Source organism: Trachemys scripta, chromosome 1 (genome assembly GCF_013100865.1).
Source record: "Trachemys scripta elegans isolate TJP31775 chromosome 1, CAS_Tse_1.0, whole genome shotgun sequence".
NCBI lineage: Eukaryota > Metazoa > Chordata > Testudines > Emydidae > Trachemys > Trachemys scripta.
Genome location: NC_048298.1, coordinates 91,428,099 through 91,448,241, shown reverse-complemented (window position 1 = coordinate 91,448,241; position 20,143 = coordinate 91,428,099). Strand labels below are relative to the sequence as shown.

At 49.8% G+C, this 20,143-nt stretch overlaps 1 protein-coding gene across 1 annotated transcript; it reads left to right on the top strand.

Annotated features, from left to right (window-relative positions):
- Positions 1 to 8,752: 8,752 nt before the first annotated feature.
- Positions 8,753 to 19,523, top strand: KDELR3 (KDEL endoplasmic reticulum protein retention receptor 3). The gene is made up of 5 exons (XM_034776614.1): positions 8,753 to 9,325; positions 11,831 to 11,931; positions 13,282 to 13,440; positions 14,181 to 14,433; positions 18,679 to 19,523. The coding sequence occupies exons 1-5, from the start codon at positions 9,235 to 9,237 to the stop codon at positions 18,717 to 18,719; spliced, it is 645 nt and encodes a 214-aa protein (XP_034632505.1). The 5' UTR covers positions 8,753 to 9,234; the 3' UTR covers positions 18,720 to 19,523.
- Positions 19,524 to 20,143: the final 620 nt, after the last annotated feature.

Here is a 20,143-nt window from a genome sequence, read left to right as displayed (position 1 = left end):
GTCTCTAATTAACCTGAGGTAACCTCTTTTCAGTTCAGAGGGAAAAGTGTCTTCAGCCTTCTAGCACAGATACACCTGCCTTCCACCACTCCCTTCCAGCTCTTGTCACAGTGCCAAAACGTGACATACCGTGGTTCTGAGTTTCAGAGGGGTCAACTGAAGTCAATGGGAGCTGTGTGTGCGCAGCAGCCCAGAGAAAAATCAGGCCTTAAACATCTGAAGTTGGGTATCCTTCTTTTTGGCCTAGACAGCAGTAGCCTGGGCCATCCCACTGTCAAGCTCTATGCTAGGAAGAAGGCTCAATCACTGGAGTTTCTCCCTTGCACTTTCCCCTGCTCCATTATTGTGCTCTCCTGTTTTGGCCTGTTCTTCACGCATATCAGGTCGGCGCTTGCCTGACAGGGTTATGGTATTAGCGAGACAAGGTGGGTGAGATAAGATCTTTTATTGGATCAATTTCTGTGAAGCTTTCGAGTTTACACAGAGCTCTTCCTCAGGTCTCTCTAATATTCTGAGGCCAACATGGCTACAACAACACTGCATACAACAACGGGGGGCAGGTGGGGAGGGAGGAAAGGTTTACAGTATGGCATTTCCGGTGGCATGTGAACCACCCATTCAGGGAGGCTAGCCTCCAACCCTTCCCCTCCCCCCCCCCTACCCTGCTGGAGCCCCGAGCTCCCCACTGCAGCCACTGCCCCACCCGAGCCCCGTAGCACCAGGCAGGTGACCCAAGCAACGGTCCCAGCCACCTTGAGTCCCGGGCTGCAGGCCGGCCCACCCTAACTCCAGCCCCAGCCCCCACCCACTTCAGGGAAGAGTAGCAGCCTGGTCTGGGGCCACAGGGGAAGAGCAGGAAGGGGCCTCGGGCAGAGTGTGGCCAGGGCCACACCTGGCTGTCTGAGGAGGCTTAGCTTGCGGGCGAACAGCAGCCTGGGGAGGGGGAATACCATGTGCTGTGGGAGCAGGGCAGGAAGGAAGCTACTAGTTGCTGGAAGTATCAGCCAGTCTTAGCTTTTTCCCCTAGATAGGAGGGTCACATTGTCTTTGCCCAAAACCCAGTGGTACCAGCTCCGTATCAGGCTGTGATGATTGGGGCATTTGTCTATACAGCTTATGACTTCTGGTTGATACTATGAAGTTATCATGAAGTGCTACTAGCAAAACTGCTGTATCCTGAATGCTTTCCCCAGACCTGAAGAAGAGCTCTGTGGAGCTCGAAAGCATGTCTCCTTCACCAACAGCAGTTGATCCAATAAAAGATATTACCTCACCCACCTTGTCTCTCTGTACATGTATCTGCCATGTCTTCCCAGCCTGAAAAGCATGTTTCCCCCAGACTGAGAACAATAGGAAGGTACTTAACTTTTAACAATGTACTTTAGTAACAATAGGTATGCTACAAAGTAGCTTCCTTCTTGGAAAAGCAGTTTTATATTATCCTTGTTGGGGGCGGGGAGAGGAGGAATGGAAAGTTACCCAACAGACAGAACAAAGGAATCCAGAAGTTGGAAAGTTGAGGGTTAAATAGAAAGCCACACTGGAACACAAATGAAGAAGGAAGGGGTCAGTTTAGTCAAGGACAAAGAACGCAAGGTGGGGGAAGAATACTCCATGTTCCAGCCTGCAAGCCATGTCCTGAACTAGAAGGCTCTGACCTTGGGGTGGGGACTGGAGTTCTGCAAGTGGGTGTGTCCAGTTTTGGGCCCCACATTACAAGAAGGATGTGGAAAAATTGGAAAGAGTCCAGCGGAGGGCAACAAAAATGATTGGGGGGCTGTAGCACATGACTTATGAGGAGAGGCTGAGGGAATTGGGATTGTTTAGCCTGCAGAGGAGAAGAATGAGGGGGGATTTGATAGCTGCTTTCAACTACCTGAAAGGGGATTCCAAAGAGGATTGATCTAGACTGTTCTCAGTGGTACCAGATGACAGGTCAAGGAGTAATGGTCTCAAGTTGCAGTGGGGGAGGTTTAGGTTGGATATTAGGAAAAACTTTTTCACTAGGAGGGTGGTGAAACACTGGAATGGGTTACCTAGGGAGGTGGTGGAATCTCCTTCCTTAGAGGTTTTTAAGATCAGGCTTGACAAAGCGCTAGCTGGGATGATTCAGTTGGGGGTTGGTCCTGCTTTGAGCAGGGGGTTGGACTAGATGACCTCCTGAGGTCCCTGCCAACCCTGATATTCTATGATTCTATATAAATACGCAGTTGTCTAGGGGTATGTCTACACTGCACTGTAAGCCCAGGTTTTGAATTCAGGCTCAAGCCTAACCCCCTTTCTGTTTATACACACCATCATGCTAAACCAGGTCTTGGACCCAGGGTCTTAGAATCCCACAGGAGTGGAGGGTCTGAGCCTGAGTCAAGCCAGGATTCAAACCCTATTGCTTTGCAGTGTAGCCACAGCCCCACAGCATCTGCCAAGATCAGGTAACAATGCCAAGTTGAGACGTGGTGATCTGCTCATGGGGCTGAATTCAGAGAAGGCAGCGACCACTTTAACTTCTCCACCTTCTGGCGTCAGAGTGTCAGCAGCATGTACAGCCCAGAGATGTGAAGAGGTGGGCAAGGGGAATGGGGCAGCATGTTGGGACATGCCCATTTCACTGGGGTAAGAGACACTCCCTAGAGCTAGCCCCTTGGCTGGCTAAGGTGCTGGCAATGGAGATCAAGCGGGAGACTGGAGCCAGGCTCTGTTTTTAGCCTGTTGAAAGGATTAAAAATCCCTCCACTCTCCTTTCAACTCTTGGGGGTCCTAAGGGGAGCTTACCAAGGCTTTGCACCAGCTCAGCCAGTGTGGTGGGGTTGGCTTTCAGCATAGGCACAGACCAAAAGAAAATGGAGGTGGGTGATCGGGGTGAGAAGGGGGACTGACTGGTTAAGTGGGGAGGCACAGCAGCCTTGCTCTGGTGGGTGTGGCAGGAAGGAGAGGGTAGAGCAGCGGTGGGCAAACTACAGGCCATGGGCCAGATCCAGCCTGTCAGGGCTTTGGATCCAGCCTGTGGGATTGCCACCCCTGTGGTGCCGTGAGGTTAAGGCATGCTCCCTACCTGACCCCACTCTGACCCCACTCCTGGAAGCAGCTGGCACCATGTCCCTGCGGAGCCCTCTGCTCTCCCGTCCCCAGGGGCCGCAGTGCCAGCCGCTTCCGGGAGCGATGCAGGGCCAGGGAAGGCAGGTAGGGAGCCTGCCTTAGCCCCACTTCGCGCTGCTGCCACCCACACGCCAGGCCGGAGCCCACACCCCAAACCCCTCCTACACCCCAACTCCCTGCCCTGAGCCCCCTTGTACACCGCACACCCCCTCCCGCACCTCAACCCCCTGCCCTAGCCCTGTATTCATGGCCCTGCATGCAATTTCCCCACCAGATGTGGCCCTCGGGCCAAAAAGTTTGCCCACCCCTGGGGTAGAGAGTATGTCTACACTGCAACAAAAAGTGTGCTCTCAACTTGGGTTAGTTAGTTAACTTGGCTTAAAACAGCAGTGTAGACATGGCTTTCAACCCCAGCCTTCCCTCTGGGCTTTAACGCGAGCTGCAAACCTGAGTTAGCAACACATTTTCCTTCCCCTCCCCTCCACCCTCTTACCATGTCATGGAATGGCTCTGATAAGGAAAGGGCCTGTGATGAAAAACTGTTCTCCAAAAAGTTACTACCCTCACCCCAGGAGGAGGGGAAAACAAGGCCCCAAAACTAGCAAATGGAGAGAAAATAAATAGAATCCAAAAAAACTTCCAGTTTCAACTGCCAAATCCCAGCTTCCTCTCCTCCTTGTCACCCTGGCGACATGGCTTGCAGTCACCATGGAAACTCGAGGCATGGAGAGAGAGCATCACAGCGAAAGACAGTGGCAGTGTCTTGGATTATTTTGGGAGGCAGGGAGACACCTGGTGTGAGGCTTTCAAGCTTATTTAGTGGCAGGGAAGGAGGTGGGGGGGGGGAGAAGAGGTTTATTTTTAGGTGTTCCCACTTCATGTGCCAATTTTCTTTTTTTAAGAGTTCCAAGTTTGGATGCCTCTTCCCCCTCCTCCAGGCCCTTCCTCCCTCACCTCCTCTTTCAGGCGTCTTGGTGGCACAGGGATCCCACAGCTGACAATCAGAGCTCCCCTTGCTCACTTCCCAGCCTGCTCCTTTGCAACAAAGCCCAGCCAGTGACAGAGAAGAATGGATGTGGTGTCACTGTCAAGGCATTTCCTAACTTGCCCCAGGCATCTCTGCCAAAACCCCACACAGAGGCCATGATGCCCAGTCAGTGCGACATCCATGGAACCCCTCCGACTGGCCCTTCCGGGACAGCTCCACAATCTCAGCGGGGTGCTCAGCCTAGCAATGGACAGAACTCACCCTTTGGGTGGTGGAGTGTCACATGGGACCAGCAGATCCTGTGAAGTCAGAGGTTAAAAAGAACGAGCCTCTGCCACAGGCAATGGCATTACCATTTCCCTTCTGCTTACTACAGTGAAGCTGCACCTCGTAGGAGGAACAGCTGTATTCAAGGAGCATCAAAACGGGAGGAAAACACCGACAGCTCTTAAAAACAGCAAGACTGAGTTGGTATCAGAGAGCCAGGAAGGGATTGATGAGGGCTGGGGTGAAACATGGCACCTCTTGAGACAGGGACAATTGATCACTATTCCATTGCCCTTGTCCTGGTTAATTTATTTATAGGCATCTGCTGCACTCATCTCACTGTAGTAGGCGAGCACCCTACGAGATTAGAGCTAGATCATGGCCCTCTGAAGGAAGAACTCACCTATGAAGCGGATTTCCAGTATGAGTGGAAGCGGGTAGTTGACTCTCCGTCTGTCTGAGGTGTCTTGTGCTCTGGCTTTTGGAGGCAATACAAGCTTTGAACAGATATGGCATGATTTGAAGGTAGAGATATTCAAGCTCAGTATGATGCCCTACAGAAATAAGTCTCATAAATGTAGGCCTTCCACTGAGAATGCCCTGCTTCCCCCATCGCAAGCTCCAACATGGTTATTTTAGGGGGGATTGCAGTATTGCCACCCTTACCTCTGCGGTGCCTTCAGCACTGGGCAGCCAGAGAGAGGCGCCTGCTGACTGAGGGTCCAGCTCTGCAGGCAGCAACCTAGAAGTAAGGGTGTCAATACCATACCAGGCCATCCTTACTTCTGCTCTGCTGCTGGTGGTGGCTCTGCCTTCAGAGCTGGGCTCCTGGCCATCAGCCGCTGCTCTCCAGCTGCCCAGCTCTGAAGGCAGCGCCACCATGAGCAGCAGAGCAGAAATAAGGGTAGCAGCACCGCAACCCCCCCTACAATAACCTTGAGACCCTCCAACCCCCACAACTCCTTTTTGGGTCAGGCACCTACAATTACAACACCATGAAATTTCAGATTTAAATACCTGAAATCATGAAATTTACAATTTTTAAAATCCTATGACTGTGAAATGTACCAAAATGGACCATGAATTTGGTAGGGCTCCACAGATGATCTATCAGTGCCAAGAGTGCAGCCATGATGGCACATTCAGACCTAAACCTGGCAGGAAGAGATCCAAAATATTTGAGGCAGGCAGATAATGCTGGAGATTTTCCACCATGTCTTTCTCAATGACTCTGCCTTGGAGCGAAGGGCCCAAGCCCAGACAATAGCATGTGAGATCACTACTGCTGTTGGTTCCTTCAGCACAGGACAGACTGGTGTGTTTAGGGGCTGACAGCATCTGACTCCTCTCAGGGAGGCGCTGGTGATCTCTGAACAAAGTGGGCTCAGATAGTCTGATGCCCCTCAGTGGGGAAAAGTTAAGCCACCAACTTCAATGTTGTGTGGGCACTGGTGGGTTTCACTCCTTTACCTTGTGGCTGCCTCATTCACGCAGGCTGTCTGTCCAGTCAGTTCAAGATTTTGCGAAAGGAAATGTGATTGTAACCTGCCTATTCATGCTTGGCTGTGCTTCTGGAAAATTGAGGTTGGGGGGCAAAGAGAGGACCAGCTAGAAGACTGAGAAATGGGGGAGGGTATGAACCCTATTGAACTCATTCTGGAAGACATAGGTAGGGTTGTCATAGTTCAGATAACTGCACCTATCCACCCCCTCCGTGGTCCACCAAGGGCACCCACGCTAGGCTCCTGGCTCCTCCGCTGCCATCTCTCTTGGGCAGAGACCTGAAGCTCTTTCCCTCCTGATCATGATTTTTTCCAGGCTGCACATCTCCCTACCTACACTGCGAAATCCCCAGCAAGCCAGACTGCCTAAAAGGCTAGCTTCTGCATCATGCTCTCTCTTCAAGGGCTATGAAAAGCACATTTGCTCACAGTTACAAGTTACCACACAGCTCCTTCTAAGCAAGCACATTTATTCTTAAGGTGGAAGCATTACAGAGAAAAATGAATTAACAATCATAAAAGAACCTACTCACATGCTAAAAAGGTTATCCCAACTCCAGCCTTGGCCTCTGGTCAGGGTCAGCCCTTCCAATCCAGGATTGGGCCATGCCCTTTCAGACAGAAGGTCCTATCCGTTTGCTGGATCAGAAAGTAAGTCCCGAGTCAGTGAGCTATTTAGCCCAAAATCTTTTGTCTGTTGGTCTCTAGAGAATCCAGTTTGAACTAGTACCTGTGAGGGTCCCCAGGAGGTGGTACCTCTCTGGTGAGGTTACAACCTGCCTGATTTGCCTTACTTACCACCTACTGGTTTTAGTTCCCAGACGAGCCAAGGCGGCTCTTCCCCATGGAGTAGAACACCATTGTACATGAACCATTCGTTGAAAGCAATGGTTCTTAACCTTTACTGCAGCCTGCACCCCTTTGGTTCTCAAAATATGTTCTGGCACCCCTTATAAAAAATCATTGAAGTAGGTCAGTTCTTTAAACCTGCCACACTGAAGGAAGATGTGTACCTGGGAAGAGGCTATTATATTGTATGGGAGAGGGAAGTGCTGTGTATGGCTGAGTGTGGGAGGGGCTAGCGTCTGGGAGAGGGAGGCTCTGGGTGTGTCTGGAGGAGGGGCTTTTATATAGGAGAGAGAGCTGTGTGTGAGTGTGTGTGTGCATGCGCGCACATGCTTGTGCAGCTACAAAAGAAAATGGAGCTCTCTCTCTCTCTGTGAAAGAATGGAGAGAGCTGTTAAATGGCAGAGGGGAGCCTATGACCTCTTCTGTGATGCTCCCCACTGGCATCCTTAGATTATTTCCTAGCTATTCAAAGGGCAAGAGTTCCTCACAATCCCTTTCTTTACTGATTTATTCCCAACTCCACATGGCCCCACCCTCTTGGGGGTGATGCACTGAATTTAAAAGGGGGGGAGCACCCTGGCAGATACATGATGTGAGATTGGAGGGAGGTCTCATGTGGGGTTCCACAGGGATCTGTTCTGGGTCTGGTGTTTAACATCTTTATTAACGACCTAGATGTAGGAATGGAAAGCACACTGATCAAATTTGCAGCTGACACAATGCTGGGGGGGTTGCCAACACTTTGGAGGATATTGCTAAAATTCAGAGGGATCTTAATAAATTGGAAAACTGGGCTCTAAACAACAAAATGAAATTCAACAAGGGACCAAGGGAAGAAAGACCAAATGTACAAATACAGACTGGGGGAAATCTGGGTTGGCAGCAGCACTGCTGAGAAGGATCTGGGAGTTGTAGATCACAGCCTCAACATGTGTCAGCAATATGATGCTCTTGCAGAAATAGCAGGTGCAATTTTAGGTTGCATCAACAGAGGCATAGCATGCAAGACACAGGAGGTGATAGTTCTGCTCTAATCGGTGCTGGTTAGGCCTCAGCTGGAGTACTGTGTCCAATTTTGGTCACCAATGTACAGAAAGGATGGAGAGAAACTGGAAAGGACCCAGAGGCAAGCAACAAAGATGATCAAAGGGATGGAATGCAAGCTCTATGAGTAAAGGCTGAAGGAACTGGGTATGTTCAGATTGGAAAAGAGGAGATTAAGGGGGGGAATATGATAGTGGTCTTCAGATACTTGAAAGGCTGCCATAAAAAAGATGGAGAAAAGTTGTTTTCTCTTGCCACAGAGGGCAGGACAAAAGGCCCTGGGTTCACACTACAGCATAGCAGATTTAGATTAAATCTCAATGTTGTGTGGTATGCATACCCCATCCTCCTTTGGGGTGGGGCAGTTGTGGAAGTTCCTTCACTGGAGGTTTTCAAAAGGAGGCTAGATCACGGTCAGTCTTGAATGGTTGAGACACAACAAATCCTGCATCTTGGCAGGGGGTTAGACTACATGACCCTTGCGGTCCCTTCTAACCCTGTGATTCTGTGAGGGGCGGCAGCACCAGAACAGGAGGGGAAATGGATCAGGAGGTTTCAATGAGACGCAATAAACAAACAACCCGGGACATAACACTGCACTTGTCATCTTCTAAACACTCTGCCCACAAGTGACTAAAAAGAGACAAAATTGAGCAAAGGGGGATTATACATGAATATCAAGAAATATTTCCCACCTGCGACCTCTGTTAGAGGGGGGAAATCAGGCCTCTGCAGGCCTTTAAAATGGGACTGAACAAAGCCCCAGGGACTATACTGCAGGAAACAACCTGCCCTGTTCAGATCAGGGTAGGAACATGATGTGACCTAATGGATCTCTTCCATCACTAAAGGCTCCATGCCTCTGACAAGGGCTGATCATTTCCATCTGCCTTTTCCCCTTTAAGGACGTTTCGGTTTGTAACTTGAGAAGACCAAGTGGGGAAAAAGAAAGAAAGAAAATAACTTGGCTGAGTTTCTCCCGCCTCCTCCTCCGCCCTTCCCATGCAGACAGCAGCCACGTCACCCAGCCTGCACTGGGACAGCTAAGCAGGCTCAGACTGGGAGGGACATTCTGGGGGACAATCCCCTACTTTGCACTGGCACACAGGAGGAAAAGGGCCGTAGGCAGATCATAGAGTAGGTAGATATTGTGTCTGATAGAACAGAGATTAAATATATCAGGAGAAGTGAGGGGACCAGTTCATTCTGGAGGTAAGAATATCACTGGAGAAAGTTTTTATACTAGGAAAGAGAGAGTTAATTCGTCTGCCAGGAGACAGGAACAGGGGACTCCATACCCACAGAGAAAGAAAGTTTAATTGGGAGAGAGAGTTTAACTGATCCGGGACAGGAAAGGGAAAAGATTCACTGCAGAGTTTTACCAGGTAACAGAGAGAATTTCTTGGGAGAAACCAAGAGAACTCCCCGAGCCTTCCCTCCTCTTCAAAACTGCACTGATTAATTTGCCTCGGGGAAGTTCTTGGAGCAATGAATATATTCCGGATCCTGGGAGATGTCTCCCATTTGCTGGCTATGATCATATTACTGGTCAAAATCTGGAGATCCAAGTCCTGTGCTGGTGAGTTCTCTCCCCCAAAAGTGTGTGTGTGTGTGTGTGTGTGTGTGTGTGTGTGTGTGTGTGTGTGTGTGTGTGTGTGTGTGTGTGTGTGTGTGTGTGTGTGTGTGTGTGTGTGTGTGTATATATAGAATCAATGGCTTGCGAGTTAGTGGCACTCTGTGCCCTCCCTAACTGGGTTCCTAGGGAGAATTAAATCTCTCTCTCTCCATCCCTCCCACTCTGCCATCTCACTACCTCTTCCCCCATCTTCCTCCTTCCCCACTTGTGTCCCCCACTTTTTTTGGTGGGCTGCCCTGTTAGGACCCTTCCACCGCACAGAGGGGCCAACAAAGCCATCCTGGCTCAACATTATTTCCGTCGGAGGGCGGGACAGGGATCTGATTGGGAGGAGGGTGTTGTGACGTGGCAAAAAGCATCAGCTCTTAGCACAGGTGCTTATCTTGGGGTGGCGATAACATGAGAGTTGTTATTAGGGGTGGAGAAAGGCAGGGAGGGATTAGCATGCATGCAGCTGTAAAAACCTTTCCAGGCAAAAGAAACAAAGAAAGGCTATGAGGCATCCCCGCTAAAGGGCAACTGAATGCCAGGTGTGTAACAATACAGGAGATGAATGGCTGTCCCTCCCCACAGGCCGCATCTGCTGGCCAGATGATGCAGAGGAGCTGTAATAATACTCTGCACCTTCTCAGCATCTCAAAGCACTTTACAAACCTTCTTTTAGCTTTAACCCCCTGTGAGGGGGGTTTTATCTTCATTTTACAAATGAGGAAACCCAGGCAGAAAGGGGTGAAGTCATTTGGCCAAGGTCACCAAGTGAGTTAGTGACCAAGCTGGGAACAGAATTCAACTGTAGGGTCCTTTCCCTTCTCTAAGTGCTAGGCCATGGGAATGAACAGGGAGACCCCCTGCTGAGCTGCTGTCTGCAAGGAGAAGCCATTGGTTCCTAGCAGAGGGAACAGTTTTAGCGTTTACAATTTCTATCAACACTGGTTCTCCACTTGTGAGGTAACTCCCTTCTCTTCATGTGTCATTATATAATGCCTGCATTTGTAACTTTCACTCCATGCATCTGAAGAAGTGGGTTTTTTACCCACAAAAACTTATGCCCAAATAAATCTGTTAGTCTTTAAGGTGCCACCAGACTCCTAGTTGTTTTTGTGGATACAGACTAACACGACTACCCCCTGATACTTGACACAATTTTGGAGTGACTTTCGGGCTGATGAAAGAAGCTGAACTGAGAGCCCCACCGCCTGGAGTCTTTTTTTTCCATTATCCTTTCACAGCAGGGACATCATAGGTGGAAATAATGCCAGTTTCCCTCCATACCCCAGCCTCTTCATCAGTGCACCTCAACTTTGCCCCCAAGTTCACTGGTGACTGAAAGCTATTACCATTTACGGGCTGGGACCTGATCTCTCAGCCAGCTTGCTCCCGAAGCAGACGTTGCACAAAATATCATCAGTGTGAACAAGATGTAGGGGGAGAGGAGAAAGGCATGCTCAGAACAGGGCCGCCCTGGGGCGGGGGGGGGGGGGAAGTGGGGCAATTTGCCCCAGGACCCGGGCCCCACAGGGACCCCTACGAGAGTTTTTTGGGGCCCCTGGAGAGGGATCCTTCACTCGCTCCGGGGGCCCCGGAAAACTCTCGCGGGGCCTGGAGCTTCTTCCGCTCCGGGTCTTCAGCGGCAATTCGGCGGCGGGGAGCCCCTGCCACCAAAGACCCCAGGCCCCTTGAATCCTCTGGGCGGCCCTGGCTCAGGGGAGCCAGTATTGAATGGGGCATGAAAAATGACCACCCTCTCACCCCAGAGCTGAGCCCTGCAAGGCAAGCCTGGGGAATCCTGCACTGCCACTGCCCACACAAGACCTGTTCTGTCAATCTGGCTTGTTTTGCCTGTGCCAAGCTCACTTAACACAGGCCAAGATAAATGGTTTGAAACACATTGGCTCTATTGCAACAAAATCCTTCCACCATCTCTTCTCCCTATGTATTCAATGTAACTCACCCCCTGCACTGCTTTGATCTAGCACAGGGTGGTTAATGATGCGCTGAGCACTCCCCTAGTTCAGGGAAGATATAGCTCAGGGCAAAGTGGCCAGTTACTGGGCCATGCACGGCTCAGCCAAACATGAGCTTCAGCGTGCTAGTTAGGCAGAGAAGGAAGACATGGGTCTGGTAGGATATTAATGCCAATAGCTATTTACTTTCCAAATCAATTTTGCATTTTAGTTCAGTGAATTAATTTGACTGCACGTGTAGCTGCTTTCCCACTTGAAGGAGGGGCTGATGCCCACTTTGTATAACAGCTATTGTCCTACAAACACAACAGAACCAGGTAACAAGGCTGACGGATTTTTTGCCCTGAACTGTTACTTAGAGGAGAAGATACCTTGATCACAAGATGAGGGGGCATGTGCACGTGGAGTTTTCAATAGCTGTGTGTGTCTCCAAACCTTTCCTCTCTTACTTGTCTTATCTCCCGTTCCTTCCCCTGATGTGTAGGTATCTCCGGGAAGAGCCAGATCCTTTTCACTCTTGTCTTCACGACCCGCTATCTTGACCTGTTCACCACCTTCATCTCACTCTATAACACCGTGATGAAGGTAACGGCAGGGAGGCGCTGCAGGAGACCCACTGCAAGCAACCCCATAGGCTCCTCATTGTAGTTACTTGGGGAAAGTGATGACAGACATTCACCAAATCGAGATTTTAAATTTTGCGGGGAGCTTTCTACAAGACCCCCAAAATTACAGTAAACTTCCCTTTGGCCTGGGAGGGATAAAACTGTCCTTTAGATCTACTATTCCTCCATTGACCAGAGACAAATGACAACAGCCAACTCACCACAGCAGCTCCAACAAGCTGATTCCACTGCCCACCAAATCCAGAAGCAGGAGACTGGGATTCAAACCTGGGTGTCCTGCACAGTAGGCACAGGACCAACACCTCCTGTCAAGACAAAAGTAGCAAGAGAAAAGACCTTTGTCTTCTACATGGCAGTACAGGAGCAGTATCTCCTAGGGCAGCAGTGGGCAAAATTTTTGGCCCGAGGGCCATATCGGGGTTCCAAAACTGTATGGAGGGCCGGGTAGGGAAGGCTGTGCCTCCCCAAACAGCCTGGCCCCCACCCCTCTCCACCCCCTCACTGTCCCCTTCAGAACCATCCAACCCCCACTGCTCCTTGTCCCCTGACTGCCCCCTCCCTGGACCCCTCACCCCTAACCACCCTCCTGGGACTCCACTCCCATCCAACCCCCCGCTCCTGGTCCCCTGACTGCCCCGACCCCTATCCACAACCCTGACAGGCCCCCCAGGATTCACACACCTATCCAACCCCCCCCCGTTCCCCATCCCCGGACTGCCCCCCCAAAGCTCCGCCACATCCATCTGCCCCCTGCTCCCTGTCCCCTGACTGCCCCCATGGCCCCCTGCCCCTAATCCCACCCACCCACCCCCCGCTCCCTGCCACTCAGAGCAGCAAGACTGGCAGCTGCTCTGCCCAGCTGGAGCCAGCAACACCGCCACACTGCCCGGCAGGACCTTGCAGCCCTGCCACCCAGAGTGCAGACGGCATGGCGAGCTCAGGCTGCGGGGGCGGGGGAACAGCAGGGGAGGGGCCGGGGGCTAGACTCCCCGGCCGGGAGCTCAAGGGCCGGGCAGGATGGTCCCGCAGGCCAGATGTGGTCCCCAGGCCATAGTTTGCCCACCTCTGTCCTAGGGTCACGTGACCCAGCCATTGCAGCATCCCCAGGAGGGAGAGCAGCAGAGATGGGAATCAATCCTGGGTCTTCCAGAGGGCAGTCCAGAGCACTAACTTCCCCACCACCAGCAGCTTAAAAGCAGGACTTGAATTAGGCAAGCAAACAAGCCAGTCCCTTTTCAGTGGAGAAGACAATAGGATGCAAGACAAATGTCTTTCAAAAGACCTTTTTTGCTACTTCCCCGCTCTGCAGGTCATTTTCTTGGTGTGCGCCTACATCACAGTGTATATGATCTACGTGAAGTTCCAGAAAACATTTGACAGAGAGCATGACTCTTTCCGTCTGGAATTCCTCTTGGTCCCCGTCACAGGCTTGTCATTTCTGGAGAACCACAGCTTTACCCCCTTAGAGGTAAGGAAGTCCAAAAATTGAAGGGATGGGAGGGGAAAAAAGAAGGTGATAACCACTTAGTGGAAACTAGTTGGGATTTAGATGATCAGCAGAGCATGGAAGTAAATTTTGTGAAGAAAGGGGCCAGACAGGCAGTCTTTGGAGACAGACTCTTTGACAGACAAGACAAACAGCTGTTCAAGTTTCTGCAACCTCACCTCACTCATGCCTCAGTCCTGACCTGGAAGAGCTACACCTAAAGGTTCATTCTTCATAACTCAATTCAATCTTCGGCTTTTCAGCTAATATTACTAACAAGGAAACCAACCAAAACCAATGAGTATAGTGGTTTTCAGGATTGAGCCTCCCCACTTCACAAAGAAATGAAATGAGACTGGCACCTGCATTCAACAGGACACGTCTGATTAGGTAAAGGGCCAGTAGGAACAGCTGAGTTATGTATTTAAACACTCTCCTTCTCCCAGCCGAAGATCTAAATGATTTAGAATCATCAAATTGGGCATTGTCAGCCTACGCAAACAGAGTAGCACTGTTACCCTCATCCTCCCCTTTACCCCTATTATTTGCTATGCGTACTTGTTACTTCTGGCCTTAGAATAGGTTGAAAGCTCTTTGGGGCAGGGACAGTTTGTACCGTGCATCAGCACAACAGGCTCTGATTCCAGAGTGAAGCCTTTAAAGACTACTGAAATTAATTGGCCAGTAAGATTCTCCTCTGAATTGTTTCCCTCTTCCCACAGATCCTCTGGACCTTCTCCATCTACCTGGAATCAGTGGCCATCCTTCCTCAGCTCTTCATGATCAGTAAGACAGGGGAGGCAGAGACCATCACGACCCACTACCTCTTCTTCCTGGGTCTCTATCGTGCGCTCTACCTTGCCAACTGGATCTGGCGCTACCACACAGAGAATTTCTATGACCAGATTGCCGTGGTTTCTGGGGTGGTACAGACCATCTTCTACTGTGATTTCTTCTATCTCTACGTCACTAAAGGTAGGTAGGGAGCTGGGCTGAGGGTGAAAACAGGAAGAAAAGGGGTATATTTGGCTCACCTCCATAAGCAGGTTAGGGTGGGGATGGAAGCTAGGCATTTGACCATCTTCATAACTACCCTTAAAACAAGAGATACTGTAGCAGACTGCATTTGTTTTCACCCCTCTTCAGACTTTCAGTCTTTCAAGGGATACAGCAACAGAGAGTCTCATGGCACCTTTAAGACTAACAGATGTATTGGAGCATAAGCTTTCGTGGGTGAATGCCCACTTTGTCGGATGCATGTCGGATGCAAGGGATACAGTTACATACAAAACAATATTTAAACCATTATGGTTGCAAAGTCAAGCACCCAAAAAAAATCAGAAATGCCAGAATGAAGTTTGCTTGTGTAACCTAATTCAACCCCCTTGTACAAATTCATTGTGACAGTTTTTAATTACATGATCACATGCTCCATCCCCCCCAATGTAAGGCCTCTCCCTCAGTCAGTGCAAAAGGAGGGATAGTGCTCATTGAAAGAGAAGCTATTCACTATTTTGTTTGCTCCTCCTCATTCAGTATGTGGTTCCAGGTCCTATTTACAGTACATCAGTGGCCTCCAACCTTTTTATGCACAAAATAACTTTGAATTTAAGTGCAACCCAGGATCTAGCTCTCCCCTTCCCCAAGGCCCTGCCCCACCCTCTCCATTTCCCCCTCCCTCCATCGCTCGCTCTCCACCACTCTCCCTCACTTTCACTGGTCTGGGGCAGGTGGTTAGGGTGTGGGCTCTGGGCTGGAGCCAAGGGGTTTGGAATGTGGGAGGGGGCTCCAGGCTGAGCCCGGGGCAAGGGGTTGGGGTATAGGAGAGGATGAGGAGTGGAAGCTCTAGGAGGGAGGTTGGATACAGGACAGGACTCTGGGCTGGGGCAGAGTGTTGGAGTGCAGGAGGGGGTGTGGAGTGCGGGCTCTAGGAGGGGGCTCAGGGCTGGGGTGTGGGGTGCAGGAGGAGGCTCGGGGTGCTGGCTCTGGGAGGGGATTCAGGGCTGGGGCAGGGAATTGGGGTGCAGGAGGGGGTTTGGGGTACTGGCTCTGGGAGGGGATTCAGCAGCTCCCAATCAATGGTGCAGTGGGGCTATGGCCGGCTCCCTGCCCACCCTGGCCCCACACCGCTCCCAGAAGCGGCCAGCCATGGGGCAGGGACACACGGCTCCACTCACTGCTCCTGCCTACAAGCACCGCCCCTGCAGCTCCCATTGGCCGCAGTTCCCCATTCCCGGCCAATGGGAGCTGTGGGGGTGGTGCTTCCAGGACAGCCTGGGGCCAGGGCAGGCAGGGAGCCTGCCTTACCCCCACTGTGCCGCCAGACTTTTAGCAATCGACTGTCAGAGGCTCCAGGATCGATCAACTGGTTGGTGACCACTGCTGTACTTTGTCCAAATCCTGCTCTGCATATACAATTACTGTCCTTGTGGACTTTTCTATGGTGTTCATCACTGCAATATTTAAGTGCTTCACAAACATTATCTTCAACTCCCCTATAAAGGGGGCAAGTATCTCCATTTCAAACATGGGGAAAATGAGGCACAGAAAGATTAAGGCCAAAATTGTTACATGTCCACTAATGTTGGGTTCCTATACAGAGATACTTCTGGCCCGCGTTTTTAAAGGACTCTGCATTTTTATAGCATGTTATGTTCAGACCAGAGCTAGTGGAGTTGTGAATGATGAATACTTTTGCAAATCAGAACCAAAGGTCTCAAGCTGGGCAGACAATGAGAAACACAAACAATGGCCACCTGAAATGCAGTTTAAGTGACCTGCCTGACATCGTATAGGAACTCTGGCAGAGGCAGGGATAGAATCCAACTATCCAGGTGTCACTTAACTGTCTAAACCAGACGACCATCCTTTCTCTTGCTCAAGTTTCTTGCCTCATTTATCATGTACCTTCCAAGTACTGCAACAAATGAGGCAGGGGTCCTGCAAGCCCACAACCTCCTTCACAATCCTGGTTCCTCCCCAGAGTAGGTTTATCCTGTGTACTGAGGCAGGGGTCCTGTGGAAAAAGAAGGGGTCCTCTGTGATCATGTAATTAAAGACCATCACATAATGCATATATACAAGGTGGCCAAATTAAAGTTGTATAGAGAACTCTAATTCAGGTATTTCTTAACTTTTGAGTGCTTGACTTTGCAACCTCAATGTGTAGTTTCCTAGGTTTTTTGGGGAAAATTTATATGGAACCATGTTGACCCCCCCACACACACACACACACTCGTGTCATCAGCAAGGGAGAGACCTTTAAATCCACAGCAACTGCTGCCTCTTGTCATTTTATGAGGGCAAGCCACTAGAGGGGGATGAGACACGTTGCCAGCTATTTGTTGAACAGCAGAGGAATGTTGAAACTCTCCAACTGTAGGTTCCATTCCAGGCTTTGGAAGAGTGTATTCAGTGGTTTCAGACCCCTTTTTCACCATCCCCTCCTTCTGCCTGTTCCGTTACAGCCTCTCTGATCCCTACTGCAGTCTCTGCCCCCCTGCCTTGATTCCTCCACCCTCTGTTTCAATCAGGCTGTTTCTTCTTCTCCACACTGCTCAGGTATCAGCAAAGGAAATACAAAAGCATAATGCCAGGTCTATACTATCAACTTACAAGGGTATAAATCCACCGCTTTAAGCAATGCAGTTATACAAACCCAACCCCTGGTGTACACAGCACTGTCGATAGGAGGGCTTTTCCTGTCGACATAGCTACTGCCTCTTGCAGAGATGGATTAACTATGCTGGCATACATCTTCACTGAAGCACTAATGCAACACAGCTGCATCGCGACAGAGTTTTAAGTATAGACTTGCCCTAAGAGACAGTCTCCCATATCTCAGTGCAGAAACAGCTCCCCACAACTTTTAATTACAGGGAAGGTCCTGCCCAACTCCTGAGGAATGCGCAGTAGACTGAATCTTCAGAGAGTTTAACTGTAAAACTCTTACCAAGTCTCTACAGAGCATATGCAGACAGATTTTCCAACAAATTGAGTCAAATGTGGGTGGATTTTCATGGAAACAGCAAAAAGCACATCCCTTATACAAAGGCAACCACTGCCTTTGCCAATTTTCAAGTCCCTGCACCAAAGCATGGAGACAGTAGAGATTCTCAATGAAACTGCTGCAAGAATTTGCTTTAAATTAAACATGGGCAAAACAATGCACTTTCTCCAAATCTCATTTTCAGAAGTGTTTTCACTGACACTTTCCCAAAAGTCAGCCTAAGTCATGGGAACCTCTAGCTTGAATGATTAGTTTTGGAAACTTCTGAAAACAGGGTCTTCGTTAAGGTTGCCTAACACTTTCCTTTATAAAGCGTCAGCACCAGCTCTCCCTTTAATATATGCGATCACCACACTTGTCCCTCGAGTGGAGGACAGCCAGCCACAATAGCCCAGTTTCATCGTCCAACTGAAGAATGAGATGGCAAACCCAAACTGTTGCTGCACATTTAACAGCAAGTTGTGAAATACTTAGCAAACATACACGCTTTTTGGTAGAGTTCAGGCTACAGTCCCAGTAGCACCACTCAGTGGTCCAAAGTTTGATCCCTGACCACATATTGCACGATTTTACACTAATTGAGAAAAATTAAGGATTTCATAAGTGAAGAGAGTGAACCCACACATGACCCAGATGGCTATGAAAGATGGAGATAATTCAGAATGACTCATTTTCATGAAGAGCATTCCTCCATTTCTAGGGCCCCCTGCCCATGTTGCAGCAGCTGTTTTCAACCAAGAACTGAATATGAATGTCTCCCTCTTCCCAAAGCTCGTTTTGCACACATTAATCCCACTAAGCCTTCACAGTTCTTCAAGACCCTTAGAGAGGGGGACATCCAAGAACTTGGCAATACAGGTTGTATCCTCTGGTGGTGGTAGCATATGGCACTAAACTCAGGACAAGGCATTTGGCTCTTGAAGATAAGCAGGCTCTAGTGCTGTCCTAGTGACTAAGGAACAAGGTGGTGTTAAGGATGTTCTACCCGCACTAAAATCATGTGAGGCTTAAAAGTAACTCTCTCTCTCCCTGGCAGGCCTCTGCCACCAATAATCCCCTGCTGACATCCATTCTAATTAGTTGTGAGCTGTTAACCTTGCAGATGACAGTGTTATGCTTTAGAGAGCAGGCACAGGGACTTTACTGGGGAAGTGAAACAGTGACTTTCCTCAAGTTTCATTCACTATGCTTTCTTCCTCTTCCTTGCACAGTCCTGAAGGGAAAGAAGCTAAGTCTCCCAATGCCCGTCTGAAAACAGCACCACACAAGAAGTTCCTGCAGATGCAGTTCCAAGATCACAGCTTTCTTCTTCTGCCCCACATTGACAAAAATGGCATCTCAACTCAGCGCCAGTAATAGAGTGTGGCTTGGATGGCTGATAAGCTCTTGATCCGCATAGGGCTTTTCCTTAAATGTGTGCTAGTGTTTTTTTCTTAAGTGAATTTTGTACTGGTGAATGGTTCTGGCTAGTGACTGAAGTCCTCTATTCTCATAGTAGATACAGAAGTGCAAGCTTTATTCTCTCTTCTCTTTTCCTCCCCCCACCCACTTCCAAAATCTGCCTTAAACCTGACCCCAAGGGATCACCTCAAGGAGTGAAAAGTTTGGTTTCCACAGCCTATTTTTTAGTCTTTCAAAGACTGCCAGCTGTAAAACAGTTGCTCAGTTCTTAGCAAACAGGTACCCAAAACACCAAAAACCACCAGTCGATTTCATATTCGGAAAACAGTGGCAGACAGACCACTTACAATTACTGTCATGTGTTTGCAGTGGTCTTGCAGCCATGTGATTACTGCCACTTAAGCCAATATGAACTGGTAATCAAAGAGGTGCAATTCCCCATATCCCAGTCTATCCAGGCCCTGTAATATTTTTAAGGGAACATCTTTCCATTAAAATGGCAAGGATTACATCTGAAGACCTTTCAATATTGTAAATATTCAAACATTCTGCTCTACTCAACCCCTTTCGATCACAGTCCCTGATGTTCTACTGATAGCATTTTTATTAAAATATATTTGGTTGCTGACAGACGTGACTATTCCCTGGATTATTTTTTGTTATATAAAATGGGTGTGTAGCGGGGTGCTGCCCTGAAGGGTTTAAAACAGCCCTGGGAGAGGAGTGTGGCTGGAAAAAGGCTAGGCTGATTGGGGGAAGCAGCCACAGCTGGCACTATAAGAGAGCTGAGGGCCACAGACAAGGACACTCTCTCTTCAGCTTCTAGAGAGAGAAGGACCTGGCTGCCTGGGAAGCTGAGGGTACCTAGGGTGGAGCAGTGCTGGGGAAGGACAGAGGGACCTGGGGAGCTCCAGCCTAGCAAAGCCTCAGGCTGCAGGCCAAGTTGAGGGCCCACAAAAGGGTACTAGGGCTGCAGAGGGGCAGCCCAGAGATAGGCAAAGGCAGCTGGTCCAACCTCCCTTGCCCATGACTGGTTTACAGACTGCCGTCTGCCCCAGGAAACGGGGGTAGATGATGATTGGCAGTAGCCACTGAGGCAAGGTGGGTTTAGAAGGTTGGAGGTTCCCCTGGGAGGGGAGACCCAGAGGGAGGGGGTACTGTGGTGGGCAGAACCCCTGGGCAAAGGGCACCAGGGTCTGGGAGGGTGAGTTGTCGCCCCCCACAGGGGTAAGTGGAGAATGGGGGTAAAAACCATTTACAGTCTGGAAACAAAAA